The sequence below is a fragment of the Eutrigla gurnardus genome (assembly GCF_963514095.1).
Source record: "Eutrigla gurnardus genome assembly, chromosome: 8".
Lineage (NCBI taxonomy): Eukaryota > Metazoa > Chordata > Actinopteri > Perciformes > Triglidae > Eutrigla > Eutrigla gurnardus.
Window position 1 is genome coordinate 21364886 of NC_139922.1, and position 21669 is coordinate 21386554.

Below are 21669 nucleotides of genomic sequence, written 5' to 3' on the forward strand. Positions count from 1 at the left end.
TCCCTGTGTTAAGTGTGATATTCAAGTTAGGCTGAAGAAATAGAACAAATAAGCAAATCAGGAGGTTTGATGTGGCTGTGGTGAAAATAATATAATGTCTTGCCAGAATGCAGAAATAACCATCCCTTAACAACAGACATGGGCCGACAAACACAAAGGAATGAGTCTATTCCTCCAGGAAGGAGCTGCTAATCCATTAACCAGCCAAGTGGATTTATAAGGCAGAACTGTCATGCTCTAGCTGTGACATGCTTCACTACAGGAAACCTATACACTCAGCCTTTCTGGGGAAAAGGAAACAAAAAAAGTAGGGGGTTTGAAGAGAAAGGAAACCTCATTAAATTTATCCACACTGTACAATCAGAGCAATGTTGCAGGCCACTGACTGAAGCCCCTCACATAACCGGAAGTGACTTTTCTTCCCTTTTTTTGTACCCGTGAGCAAAGCCGCTCAAAATCATTGTCAAGTTAATGGCATCCTCCTACTCTTTACTCGTATCCCAACCCATTACTATCCGAGCTCGGGCCGGGCTTTGTTTCACGGTGCGAGTCTGGTTGCCATGAACTGAACTAGAGGGTATTATTCCTGCATTGATTGTTCATTGAGCTGGCTATGTACTGGGGCATGAAAAGGGAAATTCATTAGCATGCACATATCCTCTGTGGCATTTTGGCAGAGCGACAAAACAGTTATCCTGAGATGTTGCATAGGGAAATAAAAAATCCTTTGTTGGTAACAAGGTAACAGGGGGACGTCCTCACCCTTCAGACTTCCATACCGAAGCTTTTCTAAGAGACTGAGGGTTCTGTTTAAACTGATCCGTGGGGAATCACAGTATTGTTCTGGCCAGAGCCTAACAAGCTAATCTAAACCAATCTATATCACTGGTTTACCAGCATCTGATCTGAATGAAATTCACAGAATGCATCTCTAATCTCAAATTTGTAAAACAACAACAACAACAACAACAACAAAAAATTAATTTAGGAAAGTTTTTACTTTGAACAAAATGAAACAACCTTTGTAATAAGAAAAATGACTCCGGACGAATGGAAGTTTTCAATTACACAATTTATGTACTTCCAAATGCTACCGAATTCCCCCGTCTCACTGGCAGGACCATAAAGTGAATTGATGGCTCTCCATGTCTCAAAGTTGCCCCTTGTGGTCCAGGAAAATATTTTTTTTAATACCTTGCATCCCTCATTCGGTGAAATATGGCACCTGTGCACATACCATAAAAAAGTCCATGGGATTGAAAAAGATTTGTGTGGTTTAAGAGAAAGAAGAAGAAGGAAAAAAAAAATCAAGACTCCAACAAATGTTTCTGGTGACCAAGAATTTGAAGCGTTAACGAGCGTTTAACGCTAAAAAGTCTGCTAATGAGATGTTCAGATGTTTTATAGAAAAGCAGTTTTTCTTAAACATGTCTAATCTGGAAACTGTTCTAATTTTTGTTATCTTCCAATTAGGTGGACTGTGCATTTCCCAGTCTGTGAAAATACCACGTGAGCCAAGGACAGAAGAGTTTGACAAGATCATTCGCCGGCTGAGTGAGAACCCCAACGCTCGAGTAGTCATTATCTTTGCCAGTGAGGACGACATCAGGTAAGTCCACTGGAATCCCAATTGCTGTTATTATGTTGCCTCATTATTTGTCGTCAATCTCAGTTCAAGATCAACTCACTTACCAGCTTGAGCTTTCAACTGTCTTCATCTGCAGTTTGTTCATTTTGGCATGAAACAGGAACAGTTAAAATTTGTGATTCTGAGCATTTTTATGACTCCTTAACCATTTTGGCTTTAAAGTTAATAGAACCTGACATATCTCAACCCCACTTTCTGTAATATTTGTCTGCATTTTTTTCTTAAAATGAAAATACCTAACCATTCACCAACAATAAGAATTTTGACAGACTATTCGGTTTAACAATTAAAAGAAATATCTACATTAAAAAAAAAACCTGAGCAAAACTCAGAGGTAGAGTAGCTTATCATTTTAAGTCAAATAGCTGGTCCACCTTAAAGGTCAGCCCACCTTAATTGAGCCTGGGGGGTGCAGTCGAATAGTCTTTTTTGCTTAGGAAGGTTCCTAACTGAAGAAGTTACCCGGAAGTAAACAAGTGGCCGCCATGATAAGAGCCGTTCGGATTCTCTAAATGCAAAGGAATGCTTCCTTTCAGAGCTCCTTTAGCATAGGATGCAACGGACCTTCCTATGCGAAAGGAAAGGAGATTACGCCGACCCACAATTCTTTGCGAGAGCAACATTTAAAGTGCCACACCTCGGCGTTCATGAAAACAAACGATATGCCTTGCATATTTAACAATTACTTTCATGCAGACATATAGTAATATGAATTGTGTTGATAAATGTGTGTGGACAGTGATAATAATTGAATGGTATTTTTAATTTATTTTTTAATCATGTTACAAACTTGACAAAAACGAAACTAAAACCACAAATAAAATGTAAATACAGCAAACGGTCAAACAGGAAGGAGGAGCTGCTGGACCTGAAGCCGGTCAGTGAACCAGCTGTTTATAAAACCAACATGTGGAGAAGTGGACAAGTTTTTGTAGTCCATTATTGTAGTTTCTCCAGTGCAGACGCACGTCAATCGCCGGTGCCGATCATCAGCTGTCAATCATCAGCGGCCGCGTTATAATGACGTAGCTTAGTGAAAGTCCGGTCGGATTCTCTGAGCACCGCGGGCGTCTTTTCCTAAGTCCTTTTGTGTTCTCCTATCGCCTTTCCTTAACCCCGTGACGTTTTCCCCAGAGGTCAAGGAATAGGAGATAGGACCTTATTTTTTGACTATTCGACTGCACCCGGGGTGTTGCTGTCTCTAACTTCAGGGCTAACCGTTTTAATCAGCAGGTTGCAAGCAATATCACCCTGATAATCATCAAAAGTGCTTCAGTCTCTTTAAATGGCATAAAACATACTGGAATCACTTTACATTTCGTTAAGAAATGACTAAATCTGTTATTGTTGCAGCCCGTTCCCCGCTTTTACCGCAGCATTCCTGCATGCAGGGCACTGACCTTGTCTGTTAAAGCAAGGATGATTAAGGAGTAAAGTCTAAAATGACGATTGTTGATAAGTGATGCCGTTACCTGAGGCTGCCTCTGCAGCTGGCATTAAAATGTCACACACGTCTCCTGTGTGCATAAAGAAATAAATTGCCTTTTGCCTGAGAAAAACAGTCAGCTACCCACATGTCAACATTTATGAGTCATAAATGGCGAAAATGATTATTTGGGTGTATTCAAATTTCCCCAAGCTTTGTTACTGAAGATGATGTTACAGGTATTTTACAGCCAAGTGAAAAAGCAGATAATTGCCTGCAAATAACTAGCGCTACTAATCGTTACTCTGCTGTCCTGTATGGCACATAAATCGAGCAGTCTGCGGTAGTTCTGGCAGGCCATGTGGTCAAACCTGCTGTCAGCTGTTAGTATCATGGGTTAAATGCCAAGCCAGGTCACATCAGCTGATCCACAGGTTTATGTTTGGTTGAGACCGTGTCAGAGAGTTGGTGACTGCACTCCATGGTCATTACATTGAAATGTGTTTCTAACATTTAAGGGCTGCAGCTATCCATTATTTTTTAGTAATCAAGTGTTCTACCAATTATTCCATCGATAAATTGAATGATCAGGAAAATAAATGGAAAACAAATAGTTTCCTTTTAAGAAACATCAACACAACATTGGTGTGGCTTTTAGTAATGGAGTGACTTGAGTTTCTTGAGGAATCAACTCAGCCTTGTAGCATCGGGTCGACCCCCATGTCCTTTCTATCCGACTAATAGCTTTGACATCTAGCCTGTTGTCGCTTTCTATTCTGACCACAGTATACCAAAGAGCAATTACAGTCTCCCTGCTTTCAAATGTATCAATTAGAATTCATTATCTATCATTACGACAGATATTCTGCTTTAAGAACGAGTTAATTAGTTGTGGGCTGAGTAAACACACACTGTTGTGGCTTTGCGGGGGGGAAATGTTTCCCAGCAACCATTTAGCAGGCCAGTGTATTCCTAGAGGAAGAAGGCAGTTATTTGGGGGCGGTCTCTTGATGATGACCGGGGCAGAAGTCCCAGTGCTCATTGACTTAATCCGGTCCTGATAACGGGTAATAGTCTGGCTATATAGTAATTACAGAAAGCCAGGAGGATTTCAGCGCTGCGGGCCTCCTCTATCCTTGAACCCAGTCAGTATGAGCCAGCAGCAGCCTAATAAGAACCCCAAATTGTCTGCATAGAAAGTATAAGAGACTTGAGCTGTTTTTGATGGAGCCCTATAATGTGACACTTAAAAAATACTTTAAATAAACTGCCTCACCTCAGCGTTATGAAGAGTAAGAGAAATACAATTTGTGGGTTTGCTTTTCATAGTCCAGCCAAGTAGGGAGGTTAGCCTTTCACTTTGTTTGCTCTGTGGGAGAACAACATGCTTTCATAACAAAATTTGATGAAATAATCGTGTATTATGCCCCTTAATTATGTGAACATTTTATTCCCCCACCCATATTATTTTACACCTATCTGAAATATAAACCTTAATTTAAAATTCAGGTACATAAAATGTTGCAGTTTTTCTTGGAACATAATTTTACTCACACTGAAGACCTTAATGAGCTGGGAATCTGTCAAAAATTAAGGGAAAATGTAGAGTACATTTTAATCCACGACCTCAGCACAGGTACGTTAGTTCTCACCTGTCAGCGTTTCTAGTCATTGCTCTGTTAGGTGACACTGAGAAAAAAAAAAAATGTTCTTTCTTCAAGGAAGCACATCTTCAGACATGCTCTTTTCACAAAAATGTCCTGTAGACCAGGCAAGGATGAAAAAAAAAATCATTACCAATCAAACATACATCCTCAGGGTCATAAAACTAATGTTAGATATAAAGTCAGTTGGATGACTCACTGCTCGCCCGCTAACCACATTACAAGATTCTGTAGTTACAACGTTATACCATCCTTCATGCAACACAGTCTTATGTGAGGTGTGAAAACAGCATGCGTCATGTAAAAAAAAAGAAGCTGATGTTGTCTGCAGATGTTTAATATTTTCTTTTTGTTCCAGCATCTTTGAGGAGTTGTGAGGGTCAGTGATTAGATCACATGCCAGGTGGCTGCGTTTGAAATTTTATGTTGCTGTGCTCAAGCTTTCTTGAAGTAACTCAGCTGCTACAGTAGAGCTTGCTTTTTTTTTTTTCCTCTTTACAGCTCCCCAAACTTACTTCCATTGGCAATAAGCCTGAACAAATGCAGCAAGGGCGTCATTCTGCCACAGCCAAGACGAACTACTCTGCACAGGGAACAGACAGTGTGCCTATAGTGGCTTTTCAATTCCATTAAAAGTGCCTCGGTGCAACTTTGTCCAGACTCCAATGGAATAATCTATTTATGAAATTACCTGTATGACAGCAGCAGTGCGTTTAAAATAGGAGCCTTCTTTCATAGGTAATGTATCACTGGATGTGCATGTAAATAAAGGAAAGTAAATGGAATCACTGACAACGCAACTTTATGTGGTATGATTTAACAGCTCTCCTCTTCTGTCCCAACAGGCGGCTCCTTCAAGCAGCTAAGAAGGCCAATCAAACGGGACATTTCATCTGGGTGGGTTCAGACAGCTGGGGCTCCAAAATCTCCCCGATACTGAAGCAGGAAGAAATGGCAGAAGGTGCCGTCACCATCCTGCCCAAACGACAATCCATAAAAGGTATTCATAACCCAACATTACCTTACAGAAGGCTCAGAACCGTTTATTTGCTATGTTTTTTATTTTATTTTCTGCTGATTGTAGTGTAGGGCTGCAACGATTCATCGAGTTACTCGATTAACTCGATTATGAAAATTCCTTGAGGCAAAACATCTGCCTCGAAGCCTCGTTAAATTCCTATGACGCGCCTATGTGCAGGGATCCGATTGTTCCACACGGACCGTTGTTCAGGAAGCACCAGCGCGTCATACACGGTCATTCATTCTGAATTTAGTTGGCGCGATGGCGGAAAGTCAGACTCAGAATGTCCGTAAACGACAGAGAGTATCGGGGCTAAACAACGGTATCCTGCTTGCCCATGTGAGCGATTTATTTCTGACAACAAAACGAATGCGTAAAGTTGTAAAATGTGTGACTAGATGTCTCCTCGTCTCCGTGGCGCATTTCTCCGTTTTGTTGTATATCGATCACTTCTCATCCGCCATCTTGCGAGTGACATATAGAGTTACGTTTATGCATCGGACGCTCGTATTGGCTCCCGTAGCAGCTTTTACAGCCAATCGGAAAGCCTGATTTACGCTTGGCTGTGAGTTGTTGTGTTTGCCCAAACAGACGGAGGAGTTCAAAGCAGAGAAAAGAATGGTCAAACAGTTACTGTAGTGATAGAGAAAGCTAAATACATAAATGGCACAGAAGAAGTACACTATATACACACATATTTAGGGCAGGGAGAGGAAAGGGCCATTGCTGGCAAAACAAAACGTAAATTAAATGTTATCCATGTTTTATCCAAGTTGATTTAACTGTATTGTTGTTAAATTATCACTGGCACTTAATAAATGGGCTTAGTTTTGGAGCCAAATTTTGTAGTTGGAATGAATACCTCTGTTTATTTTTTTTAGAAATGCTTGATCATTTTACAGCCACATCATTTCGTTATGCATTATTTGTTTTGTTTGTTTAAAAACGCAATTTTTTTTTATCCGATTCCTCGATTAATCGATCGATAAAGTGCTAAATTAATCGATTACAAAAAGAATCGATAGCTGCAGCCCTATTGTAGTGTATGTTTGCCTCCACTAACAATATCCCCCTACGAGGTTGAACATAAGTTATTTTTAAGAAAGGAGCGTCAGATTATTAGTATTGTAATTTATTGTCTACTGTTTTCTGCGACTTACAGCCATATATATAAATAATAATATAATTATTGGATCTTTTCGTGGGCGCCAGAAGTACTATACAGCCCTGTCCCACTTTTTTAAATTTGCTAATCATTGAGTCCACACAAAAACTGCCCCCTTTATTGCAACACAATAAGAAGTCCTTTCCATCCTTCCTGGTCATCCCCGATAGAGCAGATCGGAGGTTGTCAGAAGTGTTTTTTATTTGCACATTTATAGATGAACTCATTTCAATTTGTGGAGTCATCTGTCTGTACGGCTCCTTTTTAGCTGTGTTTTCTAGTCTATTTTTTTGACAATACTTGCATAAATGTGAGGTTGATGGCCAATGAAAATGTGCGGGTCAGGGGTTTGTACTATCTGAACGCACCTGACACATTATGAGAAATCGATCCATAAACAGCCAACTTTATTCATTATATTAACACAGTTGTCAGGACTGATCCTGCTGCTGAATTTAAAAAAAAAATAGTAACCTCACGTATTTGGTCTGTACTGTCTTTTTACTAGCCGAGTTTGGATTCACAGTTTAGAAAAGAGTCCACAGTTTCAGGATTCAACCGATGTCGGTGTGCTTTGAGCTCTGACCAGCTGAGCTGAAAGCACACTCACTGGAGTGTTGTTAAGTCTGCTGTTTTATGAAAGTGTCTGTTCAGTGGTTTTTGTTGGTCTTTTTTTATTTTTCTGCTGGCTTTCCTGAATTTTAGTTGACCTGTTTTACTGTTAAGCTTAGAGCAAACCAAAAGGAATTTAATTTTCTAGCTGGGCTTTGAGTAACTAGTCAGAATCATCAGACTGGGTACCAAAATAATTAACATTTTATTTAATATATTCAAAAGTAAAAACATGATTGATTAAATCCTAACAGCATCTTATTTCTTTCAGGTTTTGATCGGTACTTCATCAGCCGAACACTAGAGAACAACAGGAGGAATATCTGGTTTGCAGAGTTCTGGGAGAATAACTTCCAATGCAAGCTTAGTCGGCACGCCGTGAAGAAAGGATCGGGCATCAAAAAATGCACAAGTGAGTCTACACTTAATAGCCGAGAAGGCACTCGGTCAATGAGAAGCACTCAATCAATGACCAAGTATATTGATTGGGTCATCTGTGAATACATTATGCACGTGCGCATGTGTGTGTGTGTGTGAGTGTGTGTGTGTGTGTGTGTGTGTGTGTGTGTGTGTGTGTGTGTGTGTAAAATTGTCATGCATTAGAAAATGTATTTGTCATCAGGGAGAAAACAATCAAGCTCCTCTAATTCAGGTCAAATGTAATGGTGCAGATAAGTGAATGGGAATCTCTAATTTCATCCCGTCACATTACTCGTCTGTTGGCCACTCCAGTTTGCAGTGGGAGACAACAGCAATCACAATTTCATGCCACCGCATGCACTGAAAACATAATCGATAGTAAATTCAATCAGCCCATTAGAAACAAGCCTTCAAGTCGTTCAAATCAGTAGGCTCTCCAGGCCTGTCTCATCCCAGTGTGCAGTGCGATGCTGCATCTCAAGTAGTCCAAACAGACTGCTTCAAAAGCACCAACTAATGTTTCCAGCCAGCACATTCCTCACACATGATGTTGGATTATCGTACAACACAAATACCGACGCTGGAAACGAGAGTTCTTCGCTATTGAAACAAGTTGCACCTGTCGTTCACCGGCCCACCCTCGGTAACCGATGCTGCTCATGTAATGAGGCCGGTCCACATACACTGGGTGCTGCCTCCAGAAACATAAAAACACATTATTCAGTTATAGACATTATGCCAAACACACTTCAGGTGGAGGATATTTCCAGTGAACAATGTACCAGTGGGATAGACGAATTTGTTTCGTCCAAGAGTAGAAATTTGATATGTATTTATTTATACCCAAATACAAACAAGAAAACTCCAACATAGTGTCTAGCTCAGGGTTTCCCAAACTTTTCAGCCCCTAACCCCCAAAATAACGGTGCCAGAGACCGACAACCCCCACTATCCCTGGAGGTGACTGAAACATAAGAAATCATGCGCAGAGGATGCCTATGCACTAATAGGCGTATGCAAACACGGCCATAACGACAACACAGAACAGAACGGCCTGACAACCATGATATATATGATGACATATAACAATTTACTATTAGATAAAAGCAGGATACCAAAGTCAAAGTAATCTCCATGTAACTTATGAGTGGATGAGTTGTTGTTTAATTTTGACACAATCCGTTTATTTCCATGTTACCAGAAAAAAATCTCAAAGTAATGAAAATCAACACTCCCAACTCTCACTTTGGGAATCCTGGTCTAGCTCACTGTTGGAATATTAAGTAACAAAACGTTGGTCTTTTTTTACTTTCATCGGGCGTCTGAAAGCATCGCAATAGTTCAATAAATGTTAACATGTTGAAGCTCCCTCAATTATTCAATCATAGAAAACAGTGGTGAATGACCCTTGAGGCCCTTGAGCGAACACTACCATCCAGGTTAGTATGTAAAAAAAAAAAAAACATCATATAAAAGACTTGGAAATAAATACATTTGTCAATTATATCCAGGAAAAAACATTGCAGTACACTATTTTTGGAGCATTTAAATAGCCAAATGTCAAAAATGATAGTGAAAATGAAGTACATAATGGTTAGTTGTCTGACCAATCATCCATAACATCCTGCAATCATTTAGTTCAGCTGATTTTCTGTTGAAAAAAATAGGTGAAAATCATGTTTCACAGCCTATCGTTGAACCACAACAGTAAGTATATAATCTGCATGTAAGCAACGTATATCGATGGAAGATACTGGGATTTCTCATCACATTTGAGAGTTTGTGGTGATGAATGACCTGAATGACTTTGAGCCGTACATAAGAGAGCAATTCGCTGTATCCTCCGGTGTGAAAAATTTTTCAATCTCAATTTTTTTTTGTGTACAGATGTTGCACGAGTTACGCTTGATTCTCTGGAACACAGAAAAGCATACGGAAACGACAGGTTGCTGTTCGAGCCTTCCGGAGTGAACGTGGCACTCACATATTAAGATGTCAGAACAATGTACAGAACAGATGGTGTAAATCTGCAGGCGTTTTTTTCCTTTTCTGAAATGACTTGTTTTGTTGCATTGTTTTGATTAGATTCTGCTTTCTAATCTCCCTAATATTGGACACCGCAACCTCAAAATGTCACCAAATACCAAAGGAGAGACAGTGAATTGGTGCAACAGATGAACGGGCAAAGCTAAACAATTAAACAGAGATTTAATTGTCTCTTTCCCTCTCGAAATAACAATGTGTCCCTCGGCAAGAGAGAGAGAGAGAGATACGCTTCCAACAGTCCACACATGCAGGTTTCAGGAGAATACGTAATCTTAAATGATTTCTGTATTTATCTGTTGTCATGGCGGCTGCTCTTGGCCTTAATTGCTGCAAGTCCCTTTCTTCCTGTGGGTAGTCTCCAGGGCACAGTTTTTTTTTCTTCCCCACAAACATTTCTCTCGAGAGCCTTCTGCAAGTACTATAACTCGACCTGCCTTGTTCCAGTTGAAAGCACCATCATTTCCTGTCCCTAGGTCTCTCGCTGTACCACTTGAATTGTGAATTGTATGTATTACGCGTAATACAACAAGTATAATTTAAAAGCAACTTATAGGAGAAACCTAAAAAAATCTGCTGTTCCACTTCATACTTTTTTTTTTCTTATTAATGTAGCTTATAGAATGTCCAACACATTGAATAAGGAGAAAAGCATTAATTCATCTCTTGCAAAATCTGTGTAAACTGTCATTGACCACCAGGGATTGGAAAATTACATTCTTTAAGAAGCAACATGTTTGGACAGAAATGTAATAATTCAATTTTTGTGAAATGAAAGCATTAAATAGCACAGTAACAGTCATTAGCGACCATAACACCATGAGAGTAACAACTCACTTTCCAGGACTGAGACATAAAAGTGCATCTGACTTCGACAACGCGGTGCAGATGTATAATTCAGGTCATATTGTTGCTCTTTTTCCCAGTGTATCTGCTTTCACAGAGGCCAAGATTTGTACCTTAAGATGTACAATGTAACTCCCCAACCTACAAATCACTTTACCGCTCTGTGTAGATATTGCAAAATACTATCCAGAGTAACTGAGAAAGGCCATAACCTCCTTATTTTAATTCTCCACATGTGTAAAAAAAACAAAAAAAAAACAGCCACTGTACTGCATTATACAGCAACTTCAGGATAATGTGATGCACCTCAACAACTAACTACATTCCCCAAAATGAAGTTGGTTCGATTCCATACATTCACTAACACGGCAAAATCCTTATCACGCCAGCCTTGTCAACAGAGCATCTCCACTTCCCTCCTTCCATTCCATCCTTCACAATAAAATCCCACGACACAAACACTCAGACACCAGAGATGTTGACTATGACCCGATTCTTTCATAGTCAGAGGACAAACCGATGAGTTTGGCAAACGTAGGCCTGTGATAGGTTTTCGAGTTTAGCTGAGGTTGCTAGAGTGTGAACTCATAATCCAACAGAGCTGACAAATCAGAAATGTCACTGAAGGTGCTTCAGAATGTGGAGAAATCCAAGCTTTACATGCCTACGTTATCTAGTTACGGCTGTTAAGCTATGATTGGACAAAATTCCTGTTTGGGGGAAGTGGCTTAGCAAACAGTCAAATCCACTCTACTGCCAGATTTTTACATTTCAAATTTCAATTAGAAAATGGCACAGCCATACTTTTAAGACCTTTCTATAATAAAGACAACATGGATTTGACTTCTGCATAAGAAGAGGTGAACCCCAGAAACTCCTAGTTGTAGGCACCAATTTCACGTGAGGTTCACAGGAAATTCAAACAGAAGTTTTACATTCATTGTTTGCCGTGTAGAATCCAATATTTCCCCATCTGATCCACTCAGACCGTTCACTAAACATCACACCATTTCACGCTGCAGAACTGTAAAACGCGATGCACCGTGAACGAGAATTGGCTGATACAACTGAGGACTTGTGACGCGGGAGACGAATTGGTAATAACAGAAAAATGTCACACAGCATCGTGGTGTGAGATTCTTCATCACAGTTGGGCTGATCAGAAAAGAGCAGGGCTGAGCGTTTGATCATGATTAGTTTGGGGTGAGCAGACAAACTCAAATAGAAACCTATACTGGATAAAAGCAGGCCAGGATGTTGTTATTGCTTTACTTTTTGTATCCAATTACGTGAAACAACAATAGAAAGTAGAAAACAGCGATTTCATGCAACATTTCCTCCAGCGTTTTCTGTCTTACTGGGGTGTTGGCAAAGATGAATGCCTATGCAGGTGCACTGACACTTGTTCACGTCACATCAGCACACGCTGAGCTTCAAAATTTGGATGAAGCAAAACTCCAGTTGCTCCACATCCCTGCAGACATGAGTCATCCAGGCGGCCAGACGGCGGCCAGACACAAGTATACGCCTGCATGCCCGCTCAATGGCCTGATGCTCACTGAAAGCGTCAAGGACAACAAGTCTCCCACCTCTCTGATTCTAAAGGTGAAACACAAGTTTCAGAGCCAGACGACAACAAAGGGATGTTCTCTTCACAGTGGAGAAATGATGATTGACCTGCAGTGCTTTAGAATAATTAGTCTGGATGATAGCAATGGGGAAAAGATATCCCATTTGTTATACTCAATGTCCTACCTTAGACATTCCCCATAATTAAATCTTGTTTAAAAAGGCAGTTTGGGCTAATTTCCTTTCCATAGCTTGCAGCTGCAGCGATGAGTTCCCTTCATCTGACTGACCGTGTCTTTGCAAGCTATGACGGCAGACACTGTGGTCTATTTTTGTCCCTTGGGTGATGATGGCCTTAATTAGAATACGAAAATGGGAGGAGGGTTGTAATGGTTGTCAACTAAAGTTTGTACCGATCCCCAATGTCCACACTCGGGGATTTAGGACTGTCCCACTGTCAAATCATCAAGTGCTTGAGGGATCTCTTGCATTTTTAAGCACTTTATGCACACTTTCCGTAAGTCCGCCTTTCAGCGAACTTTGCCTGAGGGAATTACCCACAATTCATAGATTTGTGTTAAATACGGGATTACCAGGGGAAGCCTGGAGGCATTAAAAAACAAATATAATTTAAGATTCTGCTTAAAAAACACAAGAAATCAGAGTAATACAAGCACAGGCTTTATTACACACCTGGCTTATTCATGAACCATTTATTTTACATCTGCTTAATGATGCAGTTTAGACAGAAACAAGTAAATTGACTAATTGACAGTTGACAAAGACGTTCAGATCAGGCAGTAAAAAATGTACCATCAAAATTCACAACTGGGCATTACATATTATGGTGCCGTCACAAGTAGACATACACAAGTAAGGTGATATACTTCCTTGGGGGGGGGGGGGGGGGGGGGGGGTACTATAGCATGCTATGTTTTCTTATACATTTCGACAACAGCATCATCTGACTTCTGTAAGGGAAAGTAGCTAGTAGTAGTAACCGTGGTAACGTGGCACAATGAGTGGACACCAATATGTAAAGAGGTAAAACAGCTTTTAGATTTGATTTTAAATCTGTCACAGTCTCATTTTTGGATTAAATAATTGAATACACACTACAACTGATTTGCATAAGTGATTCATCTCCTAGTTATTATTTTTAATTAAATTAATTAAATAGTTTGATCTTCACAAATTATGAAAATGCCTATATTTCAGAGCCCAAGGAGACAGCTTCAAATAGCTTTTTTCGTTCAGCCAACAGGTCAAAACCCAAAAGGCATTTGTTCAAAATGGATGAATAGATTTACTGGTGGACACTGCTCCAGGCTTTGGCAATTTGTGAAAATAGGTGCAAATTTTCAGAATCACAAAAGATCACAACAAAAAAAGCCGCTCGGATGAAACGGACGCAAGAAAGAAACAATTTGCCCCCATTGAAAGGAATATTGTAAAAGCATGCAGTGTGAGCCGGAGCTTTCTGGATCATTGTGTTCTTTTTCAGATCCTCAAGGTTTGCCTTGATGAAAAGACCTGGAGCAGTAATGATACAAATCCAGTCTCAAGGTTTTATTTTCATTCACAACAACGCATGCTTTGCACTGCTGCCTAACCTTCCAAAAGCAGCTCCAGTTACCGTCCTCTCTCTCCATCCGTCAGCCAATAGAGTGGTTTGGAGGATGATATCTGTTAAAACTCAACCCCAAAGCCAGTACTCTTATTATTACTACAGTGATAGAGTACTGGCTTGGGCAAAGAAATCATATTCTGAATTAACAAACCCCAACTCCAACCCTAACCCACTAACCCTTAATACTTATTACTACTACTGCTAAATATGTATTATAACACAGGAACTGTAAGATCAAAAATACTTGCAATCACACTACACACAAATTGGACACCTGTCAGAAATACATTAAAATACTAATTAATGGAATTATATATTTAGTTTCTCCAGGTCTGTAAAACCAAGTTGCAACTTTCGCACCATGAATATAGATGGAATGACAATTAAATCTGACTTGACTTTAAATCTAATGTTTACAAAGTGCTCACAAGTTTCTTGGAAAAATAAGCCATTTCAGCAATTAACGAAAAACTACAATAGTTTATATAAAATATACTAGAGAAATATAATAGGTTTTCGACATTGTTCTCCCTTACTTGATGACATAATTTAAAACAAAGGCATTTATTTAATTCTAATTTAATAGAAGCCACTCATAAATCTTGGCACAGTTGAATGTAAGCCGTAAGCTACAATTACTGTCAGTTCACTACCCTAGGTCAATCCTCAGCTGTACATTACTGGCTGTGTAGTCATGTAGTCATTTTATAATAACCCATAGTGATGCACATATACAGATATTGCGTCACCAAAAAGGTACAGGCCTGCTTACTGTGGGCCAATATTTCTCAATCTCACACATGACGTGCGTACAAGCGCTTACACACACGCATAAAGAGGGAAAGAGACGTACGAATGTTTCCAGTGTCAATAGAGAACCTTCTATTTACGAGCATCAGCCGCCTCTCACCGTCAGTCAGGAAGAGAAACTGATCTCAGTCACATAGACAGATGCTAGAAAACAAGTTCTGTTCTCTCCTGGCAGGTTGTGTCAGACTAAAAAAAAACCCTGCTGCCATCACAAGTTTACACACGGAGAATCCTGGCAGCGTTTCTCCCCATGAATTTAATTTTTATGTTACTTTGCATGCTGGCTTACCGTCACTCTGACTACTTGAACAGAACGGAGCCAACTTCAGTATTATTGGTAACGAGGCTAACTACCTGCTGTGAAAAAAGCATGTGAAAGATGCATTCCTCACTCTATGACACTCCAAATAAGAAAGGTGAGAGGAAATGGAGCAGTGGTAAAAAAAAAATAAACTTTGGAAAATCACCCATATATGGACTAAAGACATAAATGAAAAGGAGAACAGAAACTAAGGGGGTCACACAATTTGAATTTCACCTGTTCACAGCCATGAATGCACATATTAATACATTATATGGGCCAATAACCAAAAGCTTGGAAACCACCGGTCTTTCTGACCTGCATGTCTTTGGCAAGAGAGGGGAAAGTGGAGGAAACACAAACATGCACACTTTATACCGGACCGTTTGATGTTTAGCTATTAATGCAGACCGCTGAGGCATCTTGCCAAAAAATGGGCAAAATCTCTTTTTACATCTACATCTAAAAGACAGAGAGAAAGAGAGTCGCTTAAAGAGAAACAGACATTTGAATAAGAGCGGCTGTGAAAGCCACAAACGCAGACAGACGGTCTATCCTTGCTTCACTTTGCCCGTAGCGACATTTACAGACAAACCGGGGATATTCAAGCTGTTTAAACATTCAGAGCCTTGTCACTGATGTTAAATTGCCTCGTCTTAGCGAGCAAATGCTGGAGGAGCGTATAGATAATAACAACAAGACAAACAAAAACTATTCATCTGTTTAAAGCTCGCACTTGTTAAAATGAAGTGTCTGTTGAGATAAGAAAAGGCTGCCACACACATCTTACGAGGTGTGCAAATAAAAAAATTAAATAACTGATTTCACTTTTATCATCCGCTTCATGACACTTTTTGTAATCTTATCTCGATGCACCATTTACACTGTCTTGCCACACACCTGTGAATGAGAAGGTGGAAGGGCTGATGTGCCTGGTAAATCGGCAAGATTGCCATTTGAAAATGACTTTTTGAGTTTTTTGTGTTACAAAGCTAATGACAGCCAGCTAGCTGTAATGTGGCCTGGATCTAGTGTAAGCTAGTTCAATATCATGGTCCAAATAAAACACCTATAGAGGAGGTGTGCACGCTGCCTGCTGTTCACTTAACATCTATTGGCGTCATTAATAAAAAGGATTTTCTGAAGGTTCCACGTTGTTCCTTTTAAATGGCACAAATGACTCAAATGCTTCACCTTACACGCTTATTAAAAAACTATAACAACATTCCAGTAATTAGCACAGCCTGCAAAAGCACAGGGCCAATTTTTAGGAGGGCACACACATTAGCACATCTAATTGATCATGGCTACTCCGTCCACGTTTCCACATCATGTTTTATTGCCATGAGTTATTATTCAGAATCACTCTCAGGTCATTCTTTCATGGTACAGGTGAAATGAGGCACCGTAAAACAAATTATGACATTACTTCTGACATCTTTATCCCCCCCTGATGCTGAGTAGAGTTCACAATCAGGGGATTTAATTATTCCTAAAAAAGCATCAACAACCAAAGCACAAGAAAACAGCCTAACCAACAACTAACCCTAACCCTGTTACAGGATGTCACTATTTTTGGTCTCAGAAGAGATTTTCACAAAGAATAAAAAGTGTCAAATGTTATCTGTCACTTCAACAATCATCTGTCTTCCACATCTGACAGCTAAATATATTGTATTCAAGTGGATTCATCTGCAATGCTTTGCCAATCAACTGCTTTTTCTAAGAGTCTCTCAAACAGCGTTAGTATCGCATTCAGGGAAATAATGCAGACAAATAATTTAACATTGTACCCATCTATGTTCTCATTGAGAGAGAGGGAACTAAGCGACAAAGAATGAAGCTAAAACAGTGTTTAAATAGTTCGTTTATAAAAGATGTTTAAAGCAGTACGCATGTGCACCGTTTATTTTTACCCAGCCGTCCTCATCACAGCTGTAACAGCACTAAAACCTGTGGTAGCACTGAAGTGTCAGTTTATGAGAGTGTTTGTTCTGTTAATGTTCTCCTAATTCTCTCACAATGTGTTTCTGTTTCTTTGTAATTTGGGGATGGACAAAAAATGCGTAATACTTCATCTCTTAATCACAATTATTCATGCCAGCAGTGAGTTTGCAAATTTGCAATTTTCCACTAAAATGTTTTAATAGATGTGTGCAGGCAGAGATCCAAATAATGGTTTCCTATTAACCCACAGCAGTGACTGGCAGTCTGTTTGTTGTATAGTCAAGGCTACTGTAAGCTGTTTTATTCAGTTTCCTTTCAGTAAAATGCTCCGGGTGAATTTTGAGTTCCCTCTGGTAAACATGTCTAGGGCTTTTATTGTGAAAGGTAAGAGCAGAAGGAGTGGATCTGGTATGCAAGTTTGAAAGGAGTACTTAAGTTTGCCATCTTGGTTCAGATCGCAGAGCCTCAGGGTTGGACATTTTGAATGTCTACTAGAAAGCATTATACAAGTATGTCTGTTTTACACAACGACAACAAAAATGTACAAGAAGGTCGGGAAACTATTATATTAACATTCCTTGATAAAGACTCATGACATGTTTTTAAAAATATATTGCTGTACGAGTCATACAAAAATGTTCTTGCGTAGGTTTATAATTATGACACAAAGCAAGGAGAGTAACATAATTAACATCAGGTCATAACTTGCATTTACACCTCTGCTGCTACTACTTGTTGGTCAAGTAAGTAAATCTTGGGCAGCATATATATTAATGCACCCAATGCATACATAACGCTGACTCTGATGGGTGTAAAAAGCCCTTTTCAGACATATGTAACATTACTTAATCTTTCCCTCATTCAGACATAATTGTCCTTTAACTAGCTAACTTAATGTTCCTTCAGGCTCCTTTCAAACATCACAGCACATTTCCTTCCAGAGACACAATGCTTGTGCATTGCAGGGTGCTTATTCATTCGTGTGGCTGACACCTTTAATTGCTATCAGATTAACTGAAAGGGGCGTATTTTGAAGTTTCATTCAGCCAGTTCTTGCTGTTTTCAAAGCAGTAATAGCACCTGCTGTCACCCAGCCCACGTCTCAGGCATTGGCCATCAAAGGCATTACGCTTATAATTGAAACCTTGCTTCACGGATAACACATTTTCAAAACATTAGAACATCCCCAGCTAGGACTAATATACACCTGTCATAACTAATTACGTTAATACTGGAGAATGATTAGGCATGTCTTGCTGTGTCTTCCACTCCCCCTCGACCACTCTATCACATCCTGCTCTTGATTAATTGACGTGAGGCGGCACACGACTGTGTGGGGATAAACACCGGGAGCTCACATATACAAGACATGAGAGCGTACATTTTCCAATTTAAATTGACAAACTTTTTAGTTTACCTTGACTTTTATTGGCTTAAGATCTTTCCACGGAGTCCTGCAAAGGCTGTTAGCGGCATCGAGAGAGACTGATAAGAATATGCGCCACCTAAAAACAACCTTTTAAAACATATTGAGTGGGTGTTATTAGTGATTTAACAGGCCATTATGAGAAAGGCTGTACGCAAGACCATTTTGGAGATTCTGTGATTGATGTCTAGAAGAAAAAGCATGTAATTAACACACAATTCATCGGCAATCTCTAAATAAATTAAAGGCGTAGGAAAAAATGATGGGTTCACAATTGAGTAATCAAGCCTCTTGAAAGGCTATCATTTTCTTGTTTTTACAAATCTAGTTATTCAGTTTTACATTTTCGACTGATTGTGGAGCAGCTTTTTCTGTTCTGAATATTATGTCAGTCATATCAAATATTCTAGTGCTGATAGTCGGCCATGATTGGATTGAAAACACAGCAGGGCAGCGAAAGTGAATCTGTGATAATACTCATGTCAGCCCCTCGTCGGGCATCATATAATGAGTCGCCATTTCTGTGTTGATGTTTTTCTTTTAGACCACGAGCGGATCGGGAAGGACTCATCCTACGAACAAGAGGGGAAGGTTCAGTTTGTGATCGACGCAGTCTACGCCATGGCTCACGCTCTGCATAACATGCACAAAGATCTCTGCCCTGGGAGAGTCGGCCTCTGCTCCAAGATGGAACTCATCAACGGCACGCTGCTGCTCAAGTATATCCGCAATGTCAACTTCACAGGTGTGTACGCCTAATTCCACCAAAGTTGCATGTGTGCACGCTGTACAGAAAGTGTACAGCAAGATGTGTACATTAAGTAATCAGTCTATTTGTACAAAAAGCGATGTTACCTGCATAACTTTCATTCTGTGGCCTTTGTGCGCCGTTATCTGAAGCAATTTGTATGTCCTATTTATATTTGGCTCACCGACGTTCCCATGCAAAGGCTCGAGTATACAGTGGTTTCCAATTACCGGGCTACTGCATGTAAATTACTCTGCGCTAGAGGCAGGGATCCATAGGAGGGTTGACAATCAGCAGCAAAACAGTGCGTTTTCTCATCGCTGATGATGTGCAGGAACTGTGCTCAGTGAGATTTTCCCGCCTTATCTTGTCAGCATTCAATTGCCCACGCAAGAAATCTCCTGCTTGAAGTGCTCTGGCTGCAGAGTTAAAATTGTGCAGAAAAGAGAGGGAATGAGAGTTAACGCACAGCACCATGAAAACAGGCACCAGCGGTTTTCCGGTGGCGGTTGTATGCTGATTTTTTAGTGTTACTGGCCAAATACATACCGTTATATAAGTAGCAGTTAAATACACTTATGTGCACAGAGGTCACACATACACAAGTATCAGCTGTTTTGATGTCACTTTCTGTCCAGCCTCTGTTCCACTAGCTACTGTAACTTAATGCAAATCCCCCATTTATATTACTTTCATCAGTCTTTCTGCAAAAAAAATTTAACATATTGTAAGACATTGGCATCAAGTACAAGAGCTGGGCCTAGACTGATACATCAGCCAGGTCGTTATATCGCCTCATTACAGATTAAGGATGTTAATAATTAGCCATTTCACCGTTAACAAACGCATATTTTGACAGGAGCGTGGGTCTTGGAGAGTTGTAGCATTTATCCACCGACATATAAACTGTACAATCACTGCACGGCTCCCTCCACAGCTGTAACATTACTGTCAGCATCAAACTTATCATCACACGCTCGCTCTCGACTCGGTAACATTACGCAGGCTTGCAATGCACTGGCTAAAACCTTGTCAAAGGATGCCAGGCAAACACATAGCTAAACCAACTGATGCTGTGGAGACTCAGTGGGTAAAGTGGCTGCATGTGTCCAAGAAAAACACACAACATCACTGCAGCTAACGCTCCCAGACGGATGAACTGTTGCCCGTTTCGCAAATACACAGCATCTGGCAATAAACGATGGATTTTAAGCGATGTGAATCTGGTTAACGTTGCAGCTGGGCGGTTTGTTACGTACTTCAACCAACTGTAAGCAAGGCACTAACCCTGTTGTTTATGATCAGTTAATGTGGGTTAATAACATTAGCATCCCAATGTATCTTAGATGTATCATATCAGTGTATTTGGAGGCGGATAAGTGATGTTTGACGTGCTTATGGGAAATTCATTGAAAGACAGCTGAAAACATGTATTGAACAAACAACAATCTTCAATTATTTTGCAAAGATGATTGAACATATGGCAGGAACCACACAACATACTGCCGAGGAGGTTGATGTACCACAGCAGAAGGTTTTTGTTATTCCAATTGTTACAAATCTCAATGGGATTCTGAATGAGGTTTTCTTATTGCTGGAACAGTTCCAGGCAACTGCATTAACTGCTGTCCCAACAAAACATCGCGAAAACATTTCTAGTACGAAAGTGTTGCAGTGCCAGTGGGCAAAGAAATGTTAAAATTCCACATTATATAGCTCAAGCAACAACTTATTTTGTCACCCATCATCCTGGATAAGAAAGACTAGAACGTTTAAATAAAGAACAAAGACCGACTGGACCACAACGACTAGTCATTCTTCTGCCTAAATAATTAACATGAAAGTCTCCGCGGCTCATACCATTTTCATGGATTTTTGGCTTAACTGTTTTAGATACTGTATGTGTCTGAGTTCTTGAACACACATGATTATACAAATATAAAACACAAGCAGAAATTAAGACACACTTTGAGTCTGAAAATTAATTGTAGGCCAAATAGAAGAAAAGAGATGGACCTTAGGATGTACTTAGGAGGTGATGAAAGGAGCATGTGCATGACTTTGACCTGCCGGCTGGTGAAGAAATATAAATGTACGGAGAACGGGGTCTACCTCAGGTTAGCGTTGGTGGTTGTAACAACTCAAGCTAATTATACAACAGATGAACGGAGGGTTAAAGTGTTCATGCAATCAAGCAGAAAGCATTGCCAGTAGTCTTGACAGCCTCAAACCCACTCCAACCTCACCAGATGATTATACAGTGAAGGATACATTTATTTGTGTGATAAATTACAGGGTGGTATCTGAGGGTGAGGTGCGGGTCACGCCACAGAAAGTACGAGACAGGAATAATTTAGAGTAAACTGAGGAAATATAAAGGAACTTTTGGATAA

The 21669-nt window shown here is 40.0% G+C and overlaps 1 protein-coding gene across 2 annotated transcripts in view; it reads left to right on the forward strand.

The window, feature by feature from the left end:
- The window catches only part of LOC311017363 (metabotropic glutamate receptor 4-like), a 111057-nt gene that overhangs the window by 73454 nt on the left and 15934 nt on the right, over positions 1-21669 (forward strand). For both annotated transcript variants that reach the window (XM_084015636.1, XM_084015635.1), the window contains exons 3-6: positions 1474-1609; positions 5584-5738; positions 7808-7948; positions 19073-19273. In XM_084015636.1, the coding sequence (XP_083871762.1) occupies positions 1474-1609; positions 5584-5738; positions 7808-7948; positions 19073-19273 (633 nt within the window). The remainder of the gene's footprint in view (positions 1-1473; positions 1610-5583; positions 5739-7807; positions 7949-19072; positions 19274-21669) is intronic.